At 42.3% G+C, this 23,138-nt stretch overlaps 1 protein-coding gene across 7 annotated transcripts in view; it reads right to left on the minus strand.

Moving 5' to 3' along the window:
* ST6GAL1 (ST6 beta-galactoside alpha-2,6-sialyltransferase 1) overlaps positions 1–23,138 on the minus strand; it is a 112,807-nt gene that overhangs the window by 22,002 nt on the left and 67,667 nt on the right. For 4 of the 7 annotated variants that reach the window (XM_046658210.1, XM_046658211.1, XM_046658212.1 and 1 more), the window contains 2 exons: positions 4,918–5,053; positions 494–1,150 (listed from right to left, as the gene is read on the minus strand). In XM_046658210.1, coding sequence (XP_046514166.1) covers positions 494–1,100 — 607 coding nt within the window. In that variant the 5' untranslated portion in view covers positions 1,101–1,150; positions 4,918–5,053. Of the gene's footprint in view, positions 1–493; positions 1,151–4,917; positions 5,054–9,913; positions 10,016–15,351; positions 15,423–16,476; positions 16,527–23,138 lie in introns of those variants that run through there. The other 3 variants (XM_046658216.1, XM_046658214.1, XM_046658215.1) reach the window with 3 other exon arrangements.

Raw genomic sequence — 23,138 nt, forward strand, 5'->3', positions numbered from 1 at the left:
GACTTGGTCCACAGTCCCCAAGTTAAGAATTCCTGCTCTAATGAATTCTTTTGAAAAGAAAAGCTGAAAATTACCCAGATCGATGAGGCCAAAAAAGATAATTAGTCCCTAATTATTCAGTAAAATTACAAAATTTCAGGATCTGAAGATAAAGTAGAGATCTGTGCTTCAATCATTTTTAAATGTCAATTATAGTGTTTTGCTTATTGGTAGCAGTGGAACTCTCTTTTCTAATGAAATCTTACAGAACACCAATATCTAAGACAGATAAAAATAAAGCTATTCTAACTGATAAAGATGCTGGGAAGCTGGATCCCCATCCTTTCAGCTGGCCCTGTAGCACCTCCGACGCATGAAGGAAAGTTGAAAAACATTGATCCACTAGTCCACGGAGGCATCCTGGGTTCCCTTGGCTCCAGTCCTCTTCGTATGCCTAGCTACTCCAAATGAGCACTGGCTGTTCAGATAACAACCTTAATACACCAGAACCCACCTATTTCTTGGCCCAGTTGGGAGGACTTCAGAGATCCCGCTGATGAGACGACAGCACACTTGCCCCATGGCCCAGCCTTGGTCCTAATGTCCTCCATGGGCAGGTAACCCTCCCACTCAGAGGTGTTGAAGGGAAAATCTGTGGCCTCTACCATGGATACATTCACTTCGTCCCGGAGGCGGCAGCGTAGGACGTCTGCACTGAACTTGACACCCGGCCCTGGCCCCTTGTAGGACACTTTGTACTTATTCATGCTCAGATAATTTTTCCAGATCTTCTGCAGCCTGGGGATGAGGTTTTTGGAAGAGCTGTCCTTGTTCCACACCTGGAAAGAGCCCTCTGGTTTGGCCTTGGCTGGACTCCTGGGATTGCTGAGGCCCTGGGTGTTCCTGTGGGGGTCTTGGGTGCTGCTTGAAGATGCAAACTTGGAACCAGACCCAATGGCCCGTTTCTCTGGACTCCTCGGCATCTGTAAGTCCTTGGTTTGCAATTTAAGGGATTCATAGTAACTTCCTTTCTTCTTTTCCTTCCACACACAGATGACAGCAAACAGGAGAAAGACCAGCACACAGAAGCTGAATTTTTTCTTCAAGCTGGAGTGAATCATAATGAAAGATGTTTTCAAGGAAGCCACTCTGTTCTGAGCGGAAAACGAGCCTAAAAAAAGTGAGACAAGGCAAAAAAACGATGTAAAGAAAATCTAAAAGTCGTGATTGGCAAAAGGTGGGGGGAGGAATGGATTTAGAGTGAGGAAACTTGAATTCCAGCCCTGGTCTACTTCCCACCAGGTCTGCAAACTTCAGCAAGTCTCAGACAAATTCACCCTCTGTTTGGGCTTTGAATGTCTTCAGAGAGCAGTCCTCAGACGCTCCCTTATTCCTCTCCGAGCCATGAACACTTGATGCATTCTCCACCATTTCTTTTTATACCCTGAATCTAAGTTTTGTGTTGTCTTGTCTAGCTCCCTGACTGCATGCTGAGCTTTTTGAGGTGAGGAACCACATCTTGCAACATCATTTGGTTCTTAGGGCCATATACTATCTGTTAAATGAAGATATGCATGCTTGAAAAACTAGAAGAATAGGAAGAGCAGGCTGGCTGGTCTAAATCACAAGAACCCAAACTCCCTAAAATCCTAAGGGGCACAGCATCCTTTTAAAATTGCCAGAAAAAGACCTCTTGCCATACACAATGCCATAGATTTGTGTTGCATCTCTCTAAGGGCTGTGGTGCTGGACTCCTGTGTGAGAAGAAAACCAACGGTTAGCTTCACAACATCACATTTGGTTTTATGGAGTGCCTAGTAAGAATTCCATGAAGTGGCACGAAGGTGATTCACCTCATGGTAAAGATAAGAAATCTTGATAAGATAGCAGACATGTGACCAAGTAAGGAAATGGAAAAAAAAAGATGCATTAAGCACACAAGATGTTATTTCATTTAATTTCACCATAATCAGGGCCACTGTGAAGCACAACTCCAGTGAGCACCATGTTTATCATAGCCTAATATGAAGGGCATCTCCTGAGCTGCCCAAAGAGGCCCTGACCATCACTAGCCATGAAAGTGTTATAATCTCCACTTTATAGATTAGCAACTTGAGGCTCTGAGAGGTTAAGAGAAGTGCCTAGGATCACAAAGCCGAGTAAATGGTAGTGCTGAGGTTCAAATCCAAGTGTACTTGATTCCATAATCCATGTCCTTTTCATGCACAGAACTAGAAAGTTCTGGAAAATGGATTTCACTAAGGAAATAGAACCTGAATAGTCCCTTTAATATCTTGGTAAAGACCTACTTTGTTTTCTCAGAATTTATTGTGTAACTGAACAGAAGGTGGAAGTACTTTGAACTCAAATAATGTCTGTATCTTTTGGAAAACATTAAACATTCAATTCTTTGCTAAATAACTGGGTTTATTTACATAATGAATGTAAGCAATCACCCCAGAGTTTGCTAGCCCACTAGGGATCTACAGTCCTTTCCCATGGAAACTGCTGCTAAGGATATCAGGGATAAGGGGGCAGGAGTAGTCACGAAACCTGGATCCCCATTTGTGGTGACCTTGGCAAGTCACTTAACCTCTCTGCGCCTAAGTTTCTGTAGAGTAATCATCTCTGCCCTGTCTCATTCACAGAGTGCTAGGAGGACCAAACAAGAATGGTGTTAATAGGATTTGAACGAGGTAATTGTAAAGGCCCAGGAGGTATTCTGAACAGAGACCAAAGAGCAGTCCTCAGCATGAGGGCCCTGTGGAGGTGATGTGGGGCAGTGAACAATGGCAGAGTGGAGCACTGGCCAAGACTCATCAACCTGAGCTTCAGGTCCTTCATCTGAGACTCTTTAAGTGACGTCCAGGTTGTTCTTAGAATACACTTGCAGTACCAACCAAACAGTGCTTCTCAGACCTCAGGAACCATTGGCTCTGGGAGGATAGGTTCCTACCTTGGGCTGCTCATGTTTTGGAAGTGATGAAATGTACAGAGGGAGCGTTCACACATGAGATCATGAAATGGGGGAGGGGGCTCGCTGCATCATCAGAAAACCAAGAAATTCAACTTCTTCAGCTACCCACACAGCTACACACATGACTCAAAGACAGCTGAGGAAGAACTAGAGAAGAATGGACAGCAGCATTTGAGAAGTGCCCACTATATGGTGGCCAGTTTACCTGAAATATCTCACTTAATCTTTACTACAACACTATGGGATAGATAGTAACAACCCCATTTGAGAAAATGAAGAAACTGAGGCTTAGCAAGATTCCAGGGCTTCTCTGAAGTCCATGGCTAATCAATGCTAGAGCCAGCATTCCAACCCAGGTCTTTCTGACTCTCAAAGTTCATGGTCTTTGCACTAGAGGACAGTCATCTGTGATAAGGGACAGTGAAAAGTCAGTGTCGACCAAACAGGACTCAGAAATCAGAGCCCTAGAGAGACAAGTCAATCTGCCTGACAATCACAGAAAACGGCCCTCACCGTCAGCGCTGCACCAGCCATCACCCGTGTGCACTCCTCTACCCTCAGGTAGCTAGTTCACGGTACTTAGGTTTACAAGAGCCAGTATAATCCCATGAGATAAGTGGAACAAATTTTACTAGCTCCATTTATAGCTGAAGAAACTGAGGAAAACTTCAGGAAATGTATATAATTTTCAAAGTTGCACAAGTGATTTAGAAATGGTGGAGTTGGCGCTTCGCTTTTATGTGTATGAGTGAAAGAAGACAGGAGTTGGGACCTGCTTCACGTCTCATGAGCTGAGGCTCAGAAGGGGCTGGTGTTCAGCTTCCTGCCAGCATCTACTCTTCAAGGTTGAGTTTCTCAGGAAACAAGTGCTACCCCAAACAGCCAGGTACAACCACAGTCCTGCAACCTTCAGACAGCCTCAGCCTTCAGGGCCTGTGCCCTGTCATGGTCTCAGGGCACTCATTTGAAACCTCACATCAGGTTTCAACCAGGGTTCCCAGGTCTCTTGACACCACCCTCTGTTGAGGCTTCAAGTCCTACCAGCTCACTGGAGCTTCTGATCATAGACACTTAGAGCTTTAAGACCCTTTCTCATCCCTCAAGCTGCTCTAAAGAGACAGGGACTGAAGGAGTTTCATGTAAGCAGCCCAACTGAGGGAAAGAAGTAGCAAATTTTTCTCCCCAAATTCTTCGGGAAAACACACAAAGTTTTGAATTTTCCAGTCACATCCCAGTCTGACTTCTTAAGCCTCCAAGCCTTTGCACTGTTGCGATCTCTCCTCTCATCCATGTGCCCGGCAACCAAACAGCATCACCTTTCTGCTTCTGGCCTCCCGTGAAGCCCACCTCCCCTTCGGCACTATTCTTACTCCCTGCTGCTCCCATCTAGCGTTTAGTAAAGCTGGCTTTTCATGCTGACTCCTGCTGGAGGGGAACTCCTCCTGGCTCATTTCTGAAATTCCAGCCCCTAGCACAGTGTCTGGGCCAGAGTGGGTACTCAATGAAGGATTATTGAATTGATGGCACTGTATCAATGAATCCTTACAACCCCATGAGGCTTCTAGAAGAATGAAGTAACAACTCACATTATCACCTACAGAGAGCAAGCCAACACTGAACCAAGAGAAAGAAAATCTCAGTCAAAGGAAGGCCTCTGCCCTGGTCTACCCATTGCTACATGCCCAGCACCAAATGCAGGGCTTGGCACATAGCAGGCACCCAAAAAAGCAGGACTGAGTTACAGAATAACTTCAAATCTTATATTTGTAGTTTAAAGAAACAGGCAAATCACCTATCTCCACCGCTCACTGAATTAGGACTAAAAAACACATGAAGAAAACAGCAAAGCTGTAGCTAGACACCGAGACCCTGTGACTTTTACCAGCACACTCCTCCACACCACACGCATTTTTCATCCCTTTGTTGCCTCCATAGAGCTCACGCCTCCAGGTGTTCCTTACCTGCTTCTGGCTAATCCCCCTGGAGCTGCAGGCTCTCCAGGTCCTCAGGAACCAGCACTCTTCTCCATGGGAGGGATGTTTGCTTTATTGGGTCTGGAGGCCAAGGCTCACTTTCCTCAGGATAATCAAAAAACATCTGCAAAAAACAAAAAAAGAGAGAGAAAAAGAGGGGAGGTAAGAGTTGTTTTCCAGCAGGGACAGCGTTAAAGATTAACAGGATGGATAGATACTTCCGCTAGTCTCCCCGTGGGCCCTGGCCTGGGCTGCGGCTCAGTCCAGGAAGCGCCAAGGGCTGGGAGAAAGAGGTGTAGTGCTCTGGGTCCACAAACAGCACAAGGAACCTGGAAATAGACTGAGACTAGAAAAGAATACGCTAGAGAGAGAAAGCAGGCACCAGAGACCAATCTGGGAAGAAAGGATGGTTGAGTCACCGGTTTGGGGAGAGAGAATTTGGTTCATTCCAAAATAAACTTTAAACAGATTTTTAAAAATTATCTATTATCAAAGAATATTTAATGATATGTGAAAGTTCAATCAGTATAAGGTTAACTGAAAAAAATAGGTTATAAAACTGTATATAATATACTATCCAAATCCAGAAAAAATACTTTTTAAAAAATTTTATTGATGTCATATTGGTTTACAACATTGTGTAATTTCAGGTATACATTATTATATTTCAGTTTCTGTATAGACTGCATCATGCTCACCACCAACAGTCTAGTTTTCATCCATCACCATACATATGTGTCCCTTTACCCCTTTCGCCCACCCTCCAACCCCCTTCCCCTCTGGTAACCACTAATCTGTTCTCTTTATCCATGTGTTTGTTTATCTTCCACATATGAGTGAAATCATATGGTGTTTGTCTTTCTCTGTCTGGCTTATTTCACTTAACATAATACCCTCAAGTCCATCCATGCTGTTGCAAATGGAACGATTTTGTCTTATTTATGGCTGAGTAGTATTTCATTTTATCTATATACCACATCTTCTTTATCCACTCATCCATCGATGGGCATTTGGGTTGCTTCCATGTCTTGGCTATTGGGAATAATGCTGCAATGAACATAGGGGCGCATAAATCTCTTTGAATTGTTGATTTCAAGTTCTTTGGATAACTACCCAGTAGTGGGATAGCTGGATTGTATGGAATTTCTATTTTTAATTTTTTGAGAAATCTCCATACTGTTTTGCATCCTGGCGGCACCAGTTTTCATTCCCACCAGCAGTATATGATGGTTCTCTTTTCTCTGCATCCTCTTCAACATTTATTATTTTTTGTCTTGTTACTTATAGCCATTCTGACAGGTGTACTGTCAGACATTTTAGTTTTGATTTGCGTTTTCTTGTGATTAGTGATGTTGAACATATTTTCATGTGTCTGTTGGCCATCTGTATATCTTTGGAAAAATGCCTGTTCATATCCTCTGTCCATTTTTTGATCGGATTGTTCATTTATTTGTTGTTGAGTTGTATGGGTTCTTTATATATTTTGGAAATTAACTCCTTGTTGGATATATGATTTCCAAATATTTTCTCTAAGTCAGTGGGTTGTCTTTTCATATTGTTTGTGGTTTCCTTTGGCTTGTAGAAGCTTTTTAGTCTGATGTAGAAAAAAATACATTTTTAAAAACGTACAAGTGAGAACGAGAAAGAATTTAAAAAGAAATACACTCTGGATGGTAGAATAATGTATTTTCATTTTTCATAATTTTTTGTATATTCCAAAATTTCTAAAATGTACATGCATTACTCAGAGTTAGAAAAATATTATAAAAATATAACTTTACAAAGCTACAAATAGAATTCTATATTTGTCGGCTCTTCTTTCTGATGGAAAGTAGAAAAATAACAAAGGAAAAGTTTAATAGAGTCAGTTGCATGAAAATTAAACAACTTCTGTACAATGAAAAATACTGTATTAAAAGGTATGGAAAGGGTTAATACAGTAAAAACCTCCCAAAATAAACAGGCAATCAACATGAATGGACAAATCACAAAATAGAAATTACAATTAACAAGCATATGAAATTACGAATAATCTTGAGAGAAACCCAAAAGAGGTAACTGGAATATTAAGATACTAAATTTATACAATTTACATTAGCCAGCAGTTTTCAAAATGATAATACTTCATTGCTGGACAGACTATAATAAAATTGGTATATTTCAAGGGTATAATATTTCTTATTATGTTAGAAATTAAATTGACCTGTTTGGAAAGTAATCAGGCCATAGAATTAAGAGCTAATGACTATTAATCAAGTTATTGTACTTCCAGGAAATAAAACTGAATAAATAATTCAAAGGGAAAAAAGATTCGATGTTTCCATTTCCTCACAAGTGAAATGCTTCCCTACCTTACACAGTTGTGGTAAGGATTGAAAGAGGACTAATGGGATAAAGAATGAGTTTCATAAAACAATGTGTACCTGAAAAAAGAAAAATAGTTTTCAATTTCAAAATTATTTATAATGGTGACAAATCTAAGGTTAACAACTAAGCTTCCAGCAATAGGGAAATAGTTAAACTATGGGACATTCACCAGATAGAATATATATATATATATAGTTTGTATGAATTTAAGTAGCAATAGGGAAGAAAATGCTTAAAATATTATACCAAAAAAAGTGAAACAGAAAATGTTATCTGTGCATACATCATTGTGACTAATAGTTACGCATGTCCAAATACCTAGGAAAAAAATGTACACGGTTGAGACCTCAAAACTGATGTTTCCTGATGAGCAAACTGATAAGAGATGAATTCTCACCCTTCAGTTTGACTTCCTTTATTATTCTTCATATGTTAGTTGAGTAATTAAGGCAAAATTGTTGGGGACAGTATTGAAAATACATTTCAACCTCGTGTATCCACTTGACACACAATATTGGGCTGGCCTCGAAGCCTGTCCTAGGAGATGCAGCATTAACAGAACTAAGAGGAGGCCATAATGGCCAGAAACTGGCTTCACCCCATGAATTAGGAAGAAATCCTCCAATACAGACCCAAGGTTCAGGTTGGGGGAATCCCAGCTTTTCACGACTGGGAGGCTGGCAGGCAGGCAGGCTCTGGGCCTGACTGACAGGACAAAAGTGAGAAGTGCCATCTGTACTTTGTCAAAAAATGCAGAGCTCGCCTTCTCAATTCAGAAAAGAACTGGCTCCCTGGCAGCCTCCTGGTAGAGTCAGAAAATGTCTCTGATAGCCGTCCCTCTTTTCATGTCCTGTAAGTTCCCCTGGTGGCAGGAGAGTTTGTAGTTATGCATGCATTCATATTATTATTTGATTACCATCTGTCTCCTGCTGAAAACGTAAACTCCATACGTGGGCACTTTGTCAGCCTTCTTCACTACTATCTTCAGTGCCTAGATAGGTGTTCAGCACGTAGTAGGCGCTCTATTTGTTGAATGAATGAATGAGGAGGAGGGTTGCCAGCTTTGAAGAGGTCTATGCTGACCTTAGGCATCATAGATGGAAAAGGGTCTTTCTCAGCATCCTCACAGGGAACAATGTGGACAGTCACCTAACCTTTGGATGATGCCTCTTGCCTGTGAATGCTGGTTCGCTGCTATCCACCCAAGGGATGAGCTGCTAGGGCATGAGACTCTTGTTTGGGTCCAGTGCACATACATCAGAGGAATGCAGCAAACCCAGATCTTCCTCCCTCACATCAACTGCATCTGCCTGGAATAACTTGCCCTCTAAGAAGAGAAAAATCACTCCCACTCTTGCTTTCCGAACATCAACCAGTTTAAACAAAAGTGGTACAAGTGTCAATCTGGATCTATTGTAGGTGGTGAGGGCCTTCCAAAAACAGTCATTGCAGGGCCGGCCCATTGGCACAGTGGTTAAGTTCACATGCTCCGCTTCAGCAGCCTGGGGTTCGCCAGTTCAGATCCCAGGTGCGGATCTATGCACTGCTTATCAAGCCATGCTGTGGCAGGCATCGCACATATAGAGTGAAGGAAGATGGGCATGGATGTTAGCTCAGGGCCAATCTTCCTCAGCAAAAAAAGAGGAGGATTGGTGGTGGATGTTAGCTCAGGGCTAATCTTCCTCAAAAAAAGAAAAAAACAAAAGAAGTCATTGCTGCTCAGGAGATAACAGCAGTGGTGATCTGCAACCAGCTGCAGAAGGGATAACAGAATTCTCAACTCTCTGGGTGAGAAACTTCAGCCATCACGACAATAAAAGCTACCATTTATTTAGTACTAGCTAATTGCTAAGCACTTACTATAGCTTAGGGGTTAAGAGAAGAGCTCTGGAATTAGACTGATCTGGGCAAGAGTCCAAACTCTGCCTCTCCCCAGTGACAGGACCATGAGCAAGTTCCTCAACCCACTAAGACTCAGCCTCTTCATCTGTAAAATGGGAATAATAACAGAGCCTATCTGAGAGTAGTATTGTTTAAATAATCAAGTAAGATAATATACCCAAAGGGATTGCAATAGGGCCTACGACAAATATTATCCACATCACTTCATTTACTCTTCACCAGCCCCTACTCTGTGGATACCACTCCTATCACCATTTTACAAACAGGAAAGATGAGAATTTGTCCAGAGTAACTCAGTTGTGGCACTCCAAATGTCCCATGCTCTTTCTTGCCTGTGTAGCCCTGCATGTAAAGTTCCTACTGCATGAAATATCCTTTCCAATCCTGCTCACACAGGGCCACACCCACTCAGCCTCCCCCACCAGCTCAAGTACCCCTGGTCTCTAAAGCCTTTCTTGACCCCACACAGATCGACACGACTCCATAGTGCCTGTTCCGGCTCTCATCAGACTACATGACATTCATCTGTTTGCAGGTCTGTCCCAACCAACCTGAGAGTCCCTTTAAGTTTCATGATCCCTTGCATCTAGCCAAGCTCTGGGTCCTAACTGACAGTCAAGAGCTCAGTCATGTTTGAATGAAAGAATAAAGCTAGCTCTGACATCCCCCTCCCCACTCCCCGTGTTCTTCAACTGTTAGAATCACCCCTACTCACCCATCACCTTCAATTGCTAGAATCCCTTTTGCAGCACTGTCATTGCAGAAGTTCATTTTGTCTGCGAGACACACTCAGGGACAGGAAATCCACCACCTCGCTAGGTCACGCACAGCAGTATGAGCAGCTCTGCTTCTTGGAAAGGTCTTAAAATGAAGAGAAGTCAACCTCCCCGTAAAAATAAACCCAGTGGTTTAGGTTCTGCTCTGTGGAGCCACAAAGACTCAGAATGAGAACCACTAAGATGTCTTGAGCCTATAATCAGGGCTGTAATTCATTGACTCCTTTCCTCTTCATAGCAACCCTGTGTAGACTAGTACCTACTACCCTCCTTGTTGCTGTCATCTTCTCCTCCACCCAGAACACTCTTCTTCATTCCTTGAATAGTTTAGCTCCTGGCTCACTATAATTCTCTTCAACACTATTTTGTCATAACTCTTTGTGATATTAACATCCATCTACAGAACCATTCTGGTCCCCTGGTCTCTCAGTTCTTTGATCTCCTCTACTCCAATGATTGTGACCACAGCCACTCACTCCCAAGGTCCTATCTCTGACTTTGTCATTTCCAAAAAATATACCCCCTCCGTAGTCTTGATTTCAGGCATCCCCTCTCTAATCACCACTCCTATCTTTGCAGCTTAATCCAATTCGTACCCAACTCCAACAATCTTCTGTGGTTGAGCCTATCACATACTCACTGTCTCTCACTTCTTTCATTTCCTCACTTCCCTTTCTACCCAGCTTAAATTCCATGGGCAATCGTTAAATTGACCTCTCTCATTACACTTGGTTGGATAAACCACAAGCCTGGTTAAATCCAACTCTCTGCCTTACTCCACACCTGTAAGCATGCAGTAGAACATGGCTAGAGAAAAATCACACAACGATGCTTACTGATTTCACTTCAAGTTCATGATCACTAACTGCAAGTATCTCCTTAATGCTTCCCAACAATCATATGCTACTTTTCCAGTCAATTCATCTGCCACTCTCCTAGAGGACTATCTGACTTCCTCTCCATGAGAACCCCCCTCATCCTCACCCTTCCCTGATGAACTTGCTACTTATTCACAGAAAAAAAGGAAGCTACCAGAATAGAACTTCCGCACACATGCCACCTACCACAGCTACCCACCGTACCTCCATTTACACCCAAATGATCTCTTGTTCCTGTGGATGAATTGGCTACATCCAACACTTGGAATATCCAACATTTGTCCCCTGGATCCCACCCACTCTTATCCACTTAAGGACATTCATCTAGAAAATCTCTCCCTTTTCTTCTGTATCAACAGGTATCCCTCTCTCAAAGATCATGCCCATCAGCATATAGACACACTAGTAGTTCGCCTACCTTAAAAACAACTTTCTTGATTGAGGCAACCCCCACTGGACCCTGATCGGTCTTAGCATCACTAATAGCAGGACACCTAGACAGTGTGTGCCTTCTGATGTGAGGCAATATGAAGCACACAGTACACCTTATGAAAAATTCTTGCCCAAAATGTTTAACCTGTGTGTGATCAAGCCTTTATATGCAATTTCAGTTTTTAGGAAATACAGGAATAAGAAGATCAGGTTAAATGACACCATATAGAAGTTACCAGATAAATCCAGAAAGCAGGCCATTCTACAGGACAAGTGAACTAGTTTCATCAACAAGTCAATGGGCATGAAAAACAAATGGCTTAAAAGACATCACAATCATATCCGATATGTAGACCTTGCTTGAATCTTGGTTTGAAGAAAACATCATTGGAGACAAATGGAGATATCTGAATACAGATTGGGTTTTATATGATATTAAGAAGTCATTGTTAACTTTGTTAGGTATAATAATAGTATTATTCTGATTATATATGCAGTTATGTTTAAAAAAAAAGTCCTATGCATGTGAAGTAGTTACAGATGAAATCTACTTTAAAATACGTTAGCCAAAAAATAGATAAAGCAAATATGAAAAGACGCAATGTCATTTTTTCAAATATATTCATATTAAGCTATGTAAGGAACAAGACAGATTTGCAGATGCTCCTTAGACAATATTGTTTGGGAGTGGGGAGAGCATGGAAGAGCTGGAGAAAAGTTACAGTAGACAATCGTTTCTGTTTTACTGAAGGAATTAACTGAAAACGATATATGACTTTACAAAAGTCACATATTTAACCATTGCATGAATTCTAAATAAACTGCATGTCCCTGTCCCTCCTGCAAAACCTCCTGACCTCATTTCACCTTCCAGCTCCTGCTTTTCCTTCCTTGACCGTAAAACTCCTTGAAAGAACTGTCTATAGTCACTGTTTCCAATATCCCTCTTCCCATTCTCACTTGAACCTACTCCATCAGGCCTGCCTCCCCCATCTCTGTGAAATGGCTCTTGTCTATGTCACCAAAGACCTCCTTGTCCTCCAAGTTGCCAATCAAATGGTCAGTATGCAGTCTTCATCTTCTTCAGCCCTTCAGCAGGATTTTACGCAGTGGGTCACTTCCTCCTCCTGGCTTCCACCACCTGGTTTTCCTCCACCTTACTGGTCACTCCTTCTCAGTAGTCTCCGTTGCTGGTGCCACCCTATCTCCCCACCTCTATATACTGAAGTGCCCCTAGGTTCTGTACCTTGTTCTGTCTACACTCACTCTCTATTGGTTGTGAGCACCTTGTGGTCTGTTCCTCCTCTACCCAGCCTGGAGTCTGCCCTCAACATATCTTTGTTGAAGTGCACTAAAATCAGTTCAGAAAGCAGGTTCTGTCAGTGAATTTCTATGGAAAGGAAGTCCTCAATAATTTACAAACAAACCAACCAACATAGGGTGGGATGGAAGTGTACAGAACAAAACACTGCACTCACTTCACTATTCACCCTGTCATCTGTTATCTACAGAAGGGAGGCAGCATTGCAGGGAGCAATGATGATCAGACTTAGAGCACATCAGAATTATTACAATTACTTGTTAAAATGCAGATTCTTGAATTCTACCTCAATCATTCCAATCCTAGTAGTCTGGATTGGGGCTCAGAAACCTGCATTTAGCAAGCACCATAAGTAATTCTGATGCAAGTGGTCCCATCTATATACCATGCCTGAGAAACAGGTAGCTTAGGACACTACCACTCAAATTGATGAGGATTATTTTAGGCTGGTTACTTTTAAAACTGCAGATGAGAAGGGGGCTGGTTACTTTTAATAAAAGCAACTCTGAGGAGTGGAGTTTGCTTGCCCTTTGTTGGGAAACATTTACATTTGAAAGGGAAATCTCCATCCGTAAAGATGCCTCACTCTCTGTGTCAGGAAGAAGGGGGATGACCTTATCTCTAGAAACTCTTAATCAATGCCAAAGGCAAGAACTTAAGTTGTTTACTGTCTGGCAACCTCATGTAACTGAGCTCCCCCCTCAACATCCTCCTTTGTCTTTAGCTGAAGATAACATTTAAGAGGTGACTTCTGCCATTTACTCAATCGGTTTGATTCTTATCTAAAAGTTATAGGACCACCCAATAACCAGAACCTACAGGCACTGATATCATTTTAACAACTCTTTTTACATATTCTTTCCTTTGTCTTGTAAAGAGATAACTCACATACCTATGCCTTAAATTTAGCCTTACTCTCCACCCATGTTCACAGCAGCAGTGGTGGCAGCGGCAGCTCTTTCTGCCCGTGGGTCCTGTCCCCATGCTATTCCACACTATTCTCTAAATAAAAGAGGACTACTGCCAGACCTTGAGAGTCCAAGAAATCTTTCTTTCGACTCCTCGGCTCACTGACCCCGCATCAAAGTGAGATTTGCAGACAAGTGTTGGTCTGAGGACGCTTTATCGAGGTTCAGGAGGAGAAAAGTAGAGAAATTTAGTGTAAGCAACAGTTACAGTAATTTGAAAGAGTAATTTTATGCCTGTGGAATCTAATAACTTGTAAAATGGGGCTTGTATTTTGAATGTCCTTTTTTTCATTTCATTATTCTAATAATCCATTTTTATTGTATTTTAAAAGCTATTGATGTGTGAGAGGTTGGAAAAAAGCCTGATTTCACCACCAATAGTTCAAGAAACCCTGGCTTTGGAGAAAAAGTTCAGGGTGTGTCATCACAAAAGCCCAGATTCAAATCCTGGCTTTTCTATCAGTGATATGATGTTAGGCCAGTTGGTCAACTTCTGTGAGCTCTGTGTCTTCATCTGTAAAGTATGGATAATAATATTTTTAACATTTGCCTCCACAGGGGTGTGGTGACAATTTAATGATAGACTTTATCACTTTGTTTTGGCTAATAATTATTGAGCTTTTACCATGTGCTAGGTACTTTATACAGGGTAAAGCTCCCGTAATTCAGTAAAGTTCATTTAATTCCCAGAGCAACAATAGTGCCAGAGGCAAGTCCGGCTACCAGCCACCTCCTACAGTCCCAGGTGGAGCTGGTTCAGGCTGCTGTCTGACTCAGCATCCCAGCTCCTAGACGCTGAGCTCTATCAGTGGGCGCCAGCATAGATCAAAATGTTAATAGTTACGTCAAAACATTTCTGACAAGTTATGATTTGCTTAAAAGGGCAGCAAAAATCAGAAACATGATAAGCAACAGGAAACCAACTTGTAGTTGATGAACGTAAGAAGCAAGTGATAGAAAGCCATGCTAGATTTAAGCTCCCAAAAAGCTGTTGCATTTGCAAGTGTTTACCTGAGGACAAGCCCAGCTGACAGCCTGATGGTGGGGAGGGGGAATCCTGCCCAAATCAAAGCCCTGAAGATAAAGGGACTTTCATTCCTGCCTGCCCCAGCTATTCCAGTCCAGGCTGCAAAAAGGGTCTCTTAACAGAGATTAGATCTTTTCCCAGCTAGGCAGGCACTGATGGAGAAGATTATTAAGTCCTCGGAAACGCCTGAGTACATTTCCCTGAGGTTTTCTAAAAGCATGGAGAACAGGATGGGGGTGGGGGGGGTGCAGCGCTGAGGCTCTACCACAGACAGGGCAGCTGCTCTGTGGTCCCTGACCAGAGCCAGCTGCTCTGAACTCAGGATTCATGGAGCCATGGCAAGGGAAATCACAGGCCATCTGCCACTGTCTTCAACCTTGCACCTTCAGTGGATACATATTTGTAGAAATATTTGCCTTCCTATTTGATGGGCACCTGGCAGAAGGTAGGCACTTCACACCCCATCAGCTCCCTTTCTGTACAATGCCCACTCCCAGTACAAGCAGTAGAAGCCCCAGCCGGCATCTCCCCCAATCTTACCACACTAAAGACCACTCTGCATGCCACTCCATCAGTCAGGGGTGAGCAGAGGAGGAAGGAGCAAAAAGGGCTTCTAAGGAGGGTTGAATAAACACTGCACCCCTCCCAAACAACAGGCATGCCCCTCTTTCCTCCACACTGCAACCCCAACAGAGAAGTAGAGAGAAAAGCAATAGCCCTCTCTCTTCCTCAGGAAGAGGAACTATCTCACCTCCTCCTAATCTTTGAAAAAGAGCACTCTGCTTCGCAGCCCGGGGTTCGCCGGTTTGGATCCCGGGTGTGGACATATGCACAGCTCATCAAGCCATGCTGTGGCAGGTGTCCCACATATAAAGTAGAGGAAGATGGGCATAGATGTTAGCTCAGGGCAAGTCTTCCTCAGCAAAAAGAGGAGGATCGGCAGCAGATGTTAGCCCACGGCTCATCTTCCTTAAAAAAATAAATAAAAATAAAAAAGAATCAAGTATTCACTATGGAAGTTTTTACACATACAGAAAGGTATAGGAATAACATAATGAACCTCCACGTTTTCATAACCCAGCTTCAAAGATTATCAACATTTGCCTACCTCGTTTTATCTATCCCTCACCCCCTTTTTTCTCCAGGAGTAATTTAAAGCAAAGGCCAGACTTCCCATCAGGTCCCCTGACTAACTCTTCTCAACTGGGGTCCCAGAAGAAAATTAAGCCCTAAGGTCCTAAAACATCAATTTATGGAATAAATTAACCTAGCTCCTTGGCATCTAGAATGGTATTAGCTGGGGACCATCCTTGGCAGGGCTGAGAACAGAAACCCTCAAATCATTTTCTATGGAGCTTAAATCTCTATAATACACCCCCCCCCCCCCACACACACACACACAAACACAAATATTGAGTTCTGCCAGAGAATATATGAGAATATATATATACACGACCACAATGCCATTATCACCAAGCCACTTTCAAATTTCTGCCAATTCTCTCAAAAAAATCTTTTATGTTCAATCCCTTGGAGGCTCAGGGAGGTTATAGGATTCACCCACAAGCACCCCACTGTTAAGAGGCAGAGCCAGGATCTCAACTCAGATTTGACTCAAGGCCAACAGGCCAAGAAAACCTAAATGCAGCCCCCCAGTGCTGACGAGACGAGGACTAAGACTGAGATGAGGAAGACCCTCAGACAAGGCCCAGTCTGGAAAAGAAGGGCTAGCTTCATGAGAACCCAGCTCTGGAGTCAGATGAATCTAGGTTTAGATCCCAGTTTCATTATTCATCACTGTGTGGTCTTAGGCAAATGACATGAGTGCGCCGGACTTCAGTTTCCTCATCTGTAAAACGTGTGCAAAACCACCTACCTCACAGGATTGCTGTAAAGGTTGGATGTAAGGAGCGTGCAGTGCCTGGCACATGGCGGGGACTTTTATATGGTGACTTGTAAACCTGCACCTGGCAGGAGGGAAGGAGGGACAGAAGGATGGGGCCTGGCTGTGGGTGGAGGAAGTCTTCATTTCTGAGAGTGGGAGATGACCTTTCCCGGAGTGTCACAAGTCAATATTTGTCTTTGGTTAAACATGAGACCTTGAAGTTCGTCTCAACAAAACCAGTATCTGCCGCTTTCAGTGTTAACTATTTCAAACACTGCTCCACTGCAAAGAGAGCCTGAATTTGGGACCCTCACGTGACTCAGAAACGAAAGGGTGTTACTGGGAAGGCTGAACTCACAGCAAAGCCTGAAACCAGTGCACAGATGCGAGGTGCCCCAGCTCTCCAGCCAGATCACCGTGTGTCCTGGGAAGTCACTTCTCCTCTGTGAGCCTCTGTGTCCTCACAGTAAAAAGGGCTTAATAGTCCTTACTTCACAGGGGTGTGGTGAAGCACAAGGAAATAATCCATGAGAAGGAGCTTGAAAGCTATGCAGATGAAACATTTGTTATTTTAAATTTCTCCAAGACAGTGTTATGACTTCATCACCCCTATAAAGCCATAGGAAATAGAGCTTGTGGATGAAGTACCCTCCCATTTGAAAGAGGAAAAGGAAACACTTTGACAAACTTTTACTTAAGACACTAAAGGTTTCTTCTACTAGTGTCATTGTCATTCAATAATGAATTGAGCCTGTATAAGAATCATTTCTCTATGATCATCAAGATGAAAACACAAAATCGTTGAATTCTCTCAGAGCTTGTACACACTCCTGACAGCCTTCTGCAGATGCTCAGGGAGAAGTGCTGCCCTCAGAGGGTTCACACCCTGAGAGAAGGAAGTCAGTAGACCCAAATTCTCACAATAAAGCCTGCTGACTTTTCTCTGGATTTTCCCTCAACTTAGAAAACAGGCCACACTCACTCCACCTCCCAGCACCACTCTGACGTCTCCTGCAACTGGAAGGTGCCCAGAGAAGAAAACAGGAGATCAGTGAAGTGGTCCCAGAGCGAAACCAGGGCAGGCTGATAGCACTGAGGCCTGGGGACCCAATCTTGATTTCAGGAGAATAATTCTCTGCCCATTCAGCTGCAGTAAATAGGGAAAAAAATACTGTGGTCTCTGACTTGGTAGGGAAAAACAGGTTATTCAGAGCCACAGCTTCCTTTTCTGTTTCAGCTGTTGTTAGCCTTCTGGAAGGGGGGTGTGTGTGTAGCAAGAACATGTCCAACTTAGGGGTTCTGGGCCTGGGCACAGAGGAAGGGAGGAAGATGGGGGGCCGAGGGAGGGGCCATGAGTTGAGGCAGAGGCCTCAGCTTGGCTGAGCTGCCCTGGAAAGATCATGTTTAGGTCTGAGTTCTGCTCCAAAGATTAAGGTGAGACACTGCCAAACAAAACCACCTGAAGTTCACCCCGGTCCTCTGAGCCAAGCACGGCAAGGTGCATTTCCACTGAATTAGATAGTAGAAGATAAAAACGACGACAAACACACACATGGCAACAGAGGTTGGATTGGTGGTTACCACAGGGGAAGGGGGGGGGGGGGGGAGGGTAAAAGGGGTGATTAGGCTCACATGAGTGGTGATGGACTATAATTAGTTTTTGGGTGGTGAGCACGATGTAATCTACACAGAATTCTAAATATATTATGATGTGCATCTGAAAGCTATATAACGTTATAATCCAATGTTACTGCAATAAAAAATAAAAATTAAAAAAAATAGATAAATACTATTAGCAGTCAGAATCCATTCCCCCAAGATCACCCAATTCCCCAAGATGCATTTCCTGGCTTATGATAGCTGCCTCCATGGCCCAGCAGTGACTGAAAGACTGCCCAACAGGGGGTCTCATTAAGGATGACGGTAAAGAGGCAGCGACCCAAACATGAGCAGCAATTCCTGCAGGGGGTCTTCCCTGTGCAGGGGATGAGGCCGGTGGGACCCAGCTCTGAGCTCCTTGATGCCTCTACACAGGACAGCAGCTTTTATATCCTAAGCCTCAGGTTCCCAAGGACAACAAAGGCTACAGTCTTCACTGACCACTGTGCCACTGACCACTTCATTGACCACTGTGCACCAGGATTTTTTCCCATAAATCTCTCTTACTTCACACTCATGGAGGCCAGTAGGACTGCTCTGTTTCATCAGTGAAAACATCTGAGGCTCAGAGAAGTTAAGGTTGCACAAAGTCAGGAGTAAGTGGCAGAGTCAGGATTTGAACCCAGGGCTCCCCGTGTCTGCGTTTGCCTCTCATCTTCAAAATGGAGAATGGAGAGGGGACAATCAATCTCTTTTCTTCTACTCTTCTCCCCTACTTTCTTCCTAAAAGGTGGGGGACCGATTCAATGGCAGGCTGGGGATTCAATGTCACTTGGAAATCAAAGAAAAAAACATTAAAATAACAAGATACTACCTTCCCCCTGTATCAAATTAATAGAGGATAAAAATATACATGATATAGAGCTGACAAGGGCACTGTGATATACCTCTTGAGCAAAAATAACGTGGAACATCTCTTCAGAAGGGTAATTTGGCAAAATGTATCAAAACGTTAAAAATGTCCATTCTCTTTTAACTCAGTAGTTACATTTCTAAAAAGGAAATAATCAGAGAAGCTGTCAAAGACTGCAGTTCTATCTCAGCCCACGTATAACCTGAAACAACCTCAATTCACAATAGAGCAGCAGTCAAATGTCATGGAATGTCCACAGGATGGGATATGATTAAACAATTAAAAATCACATTTATGAAGATTTCTTAAAGTTTTTTCATTGCATACATATAGAATTGCATACATATAGAAAACTATAGAAAGTAGTACAATGAACCATCATGTACCCATTACTCAGCATCAACAATCATCAACTTATGGCCAATTTTGTTTCATCAATACCCATCCAGCCCCCTATCTTGAGTATTTCAAGCAAATTCCAGACATCATATCAATGCATCCATAAATATGTCACTATGTATCTCTAAAAGGTGCTCTTTTCAAAAATGTAACCAAAATATCATTTTTTAAAAATCAAAATTTTTTTAAATAATTAAGATTTCTTAACAAAATAGGAAAGTTTTCATAATATGTGACGATAAAAATATTAGAAAACTATATACTGTATAATCTTTGTTGAAAGAAACAGAGGGAGGGAAGAAAGAAAGAAATGCTTACTCACAGAGAAAAAGGACTTGAAGTAAATATATCCAAAATATTGCCAGTAGTCTGTAGTTACCCCTGTGTCATGGAATTAAATTATTTTCGTTTATTTTTGTATTTTTATGTGTGTTTTCACTAATGAGGAACCTACTGTGTTTGATATTTATCATTTCTCTTGCTCTTTTGTTATTCCTCATGTTCAAAGTTTCCCTCTGGTATCATTTCCTTGAAGCTTGAAAAACTTCCTCCGGAATTCCTTTAAGAGCAGGTCTCGTGGAAACAAAGTCTCTTGGTTTTCCTTCATCTGAGAATATGTTTCTTTTGCCTTCCCTCCTGAATGATATTTTTTCTGGATACACAATTCTAGGTTGACAATTCTTTTCCTCCAGCACTTTAAAGATGTTGTTCCACTGTCTTGGGCCTGCATGGTTTGGGATGCAAAGTTTGCAACTATTTGTATAAGTTTCCCTTATACATAATGTGTCATATTTCTCTGGCTGCTCTCAATATTTTTTTATCTTTGGTTTTCAGTGGTTTATGATGTGGCTGAGCAGTTGTCCTTAAGTTTACCCTGTTTCAGACTCACTGAGATTCTTAATTTTGTAAATTTATGTCTTTCACCAAATTTGGGACACTTTCAGCCATTCTGTCTTTAAATATCTTTTTCTGCAACAATATCTTTCTTTTCCTTTTTTTTTTTTCTTGCTGAGGAATGTTAGCCCTGAGCTAACATCTGTTGCCAAACTTCCTCTTATTTTTGCTTGAGGAAGATTAGCCCTGAGCTAACATCTGTGCCAATCTGCCTCCACTTTCTATGTGGGTCACCACCACAGCATGACTGATGAGTTGTGTAGATCTGTGCCTGGGAACCTAACCCGTGAACCTGGGCTGCCAAAGCAGAGCATGCCGAACCTAACCACTATGCCACAGGGCCAGCCCCTGAATTTTCAACTTTCTGATGTCGTCCCACAGTATCCTACGACACTGTTCCTTGTTTCTCCAATAAAAAACATATTTACGAATATACTATAAAAAATATTGTATAATTCCTATTGATCTATCTTCAAGTTTACTGACTTTTTTCTGTCATCTCTATTCTGCCACTGAGCTCATCCAGTGAATTTATTACTTCAGATGTTGTCTTTTCAGTTCTAAAATTTTCATCTAGTTATTTTACATAGTTTCTGCTGAGAAATTCTATCATTTCATTCATTTCAAGGGTGGAGAATGGTTAAAAAAGCTACTTTAAATCTTTGTCTGATAATTCTACCATCTGAGACATCTCAGGGTTAGCACCTATTAAATGTCTTTTCTTTTGAGTATCGTTCAGATTTTCCTGGTTCTTTTTACGTTCAGTAAATTTAGGTTGTATCCTGGACTTTTGAATATTATGTTGTGAGACTCTGGATCTTGTTAAATTCCTCTGGAGAATGTTGATATTTTTGTTTATTTGTTTTAGCAGATAATTAACCCACTTAGGTTCAGATAGAAAGTTCTGTCTCACCTTTTGTGACTGGTAGCTTCCTTGTCAGTTCTGTTTTCAAAGCCTTTGCTATGTCGTCTGGATCTGCCTGTCACATGGGCAACTTAAGGGTATATCTTGGACTTGGGTGGTGGTTAATAGCAGAGTTAATTCTTAAAACATTTGCTGTGCTTCTGGGGGTCTGCTCTATGAAGGCACACCTTGTAGCATGCCCAGGACTTACATCAGTCCATTCACAGAGTTAGTGGGTCCCCTTTTCCAGCTCTCTCTTCTCAGGAATTTTCTCACACTCTCTGGCTGCCAGTGGCTCCTGGTTCCTTTGGCTGGAGATATGGGCTTCTCTCAGAGTTTTAGCTTTCAGCACAATCATGCAATTCCATGTGACAAAGGCCTTTATGGGACAAGTTTTGACTTCAGTATCCTATCTACCTGCTATTACTTTTCAGAGTTCTCATGTAACTGCTTTTTTGCATTCTGTCCAGTTTTTAGCTGTACACAGTGTTAGGGGGTATACTTGGATGACTTCATCTTAGCTCATACTGCCACCCCTCCTTCTCAGCAAGTTTTACTTCTCAAAATTTCACCCATTTATCAAAGCTCCATTAAAATACCACTTCCTTCTAAGAAGCCATCCTTCTTCTCCCAGCTAGAGAAACTTCCTTCTTCCTCTGAATTAGGGAAAATTCAGATTTGGCAACATTGAGAATCAAGCTTAAAGCCAAATCTTTTCCTGACTATCCTTGTGCAAACCTCTGGGTTCACAGACATGGCTGGAACGAAATCAAGCCTAAGCAAGAAGCATCAGGGTAGTTAACAGAGAGGACTTTGCCTAAATCCCAGCTTTACTAATTGCTGGATGTGTAACCTTAGGCAAGCCACTTACTTCTACATACCTCAGTTTCCTCCACTATGAAATGGAAATAATAATAACAATTACCACATAGAATTGCTGTGAAGATTAAATGTGTTAATAGTTGTAAAGCACCTAGAAAAATGCCATATTCTAAGTCTTAGTGATTATTAGCAATCTCTCACAGGTTACTATAACTTTACTCTGCAGATGAGGGCACCCCACAGAGGAAACAGGAAAAAGCAGACAGACAGTTGGCTCAATTCCCACCTCTTACTATGCCCCAAAGGTGACTATAATTTTTGTTTCAGTAAATACTTGGAAGACCCCATTTGTGTGTCTGTGTGGTGAAGAGCCATGTGGCAGAGTGGGATGATAATTTGCCTCAGGTGGGTTGAAGATCTGGCTTCCAGGACTGGTTCTCCTTTGGGTCTGGATTTTTCTATTCTAAATCATGACTGCCTAGGGTGGACTGGTTTACCTACCCATAGCTGACATTGTAAAAGGCAAATGGAATTGGATCATTCCTCAGTTTACCTTCCAATGTCTTCCTGACACACACAGAATAAAATTCAAATTCCTTAGGCTGTCCCCTAAGACCTTTTGTGATTTTTGCTACTGCTCTGCTATCTGTAACCTCTTCTCCTGCCACTCCTCCCCAGCCTTCACATTACAGCTGTACTGACCTAACTAAGGTTCACTCATCCCACCTCACCATTCCCCACTTGCACCACTGCCCGTCATCCTTGAGCTCAAATCTCTCTCCCTACTGTTGTCAAATACGTAAATGCCTCCTCTTCCATGTAAACTGCTCAAGGACTTCTGTCCCTTGACCTTGTTTGGTCAGCCCTTCTCACCCTTGTGTCCTCCAGCTCTCTGTGCATACCCAAAAGCACTTTCTGGTACATTGGTGAGTCTCAACATCAACTTAGAGCATCACCATCAGATTTTTAAAAATAGACAAACTAGATCCAAAATATTAGAATTTATTGTGTGTAATAACAGTCAGTAGTGTTTCATGAAAATTTGTCTCAAATAGATAATTAGAAAGATAGATAGAGATGGATGACAGATAGTGAACTCCCACTGACCCATAACCCAGATTC

Source organism: Equus quagga, chromosome 4 (assembly GCF_021613505.1).
Source record: "Equus quagga isolate Etosha38 chromosome 4, UCLA_HA_Equagga_1.0, whole genome shotgun sequence".
Taxonomy (NCBI): Eukaryota; Metazoa; Chordata; class Mammalia; order Perissodactyla; family Equidae; genus Equus; species Equus quagga.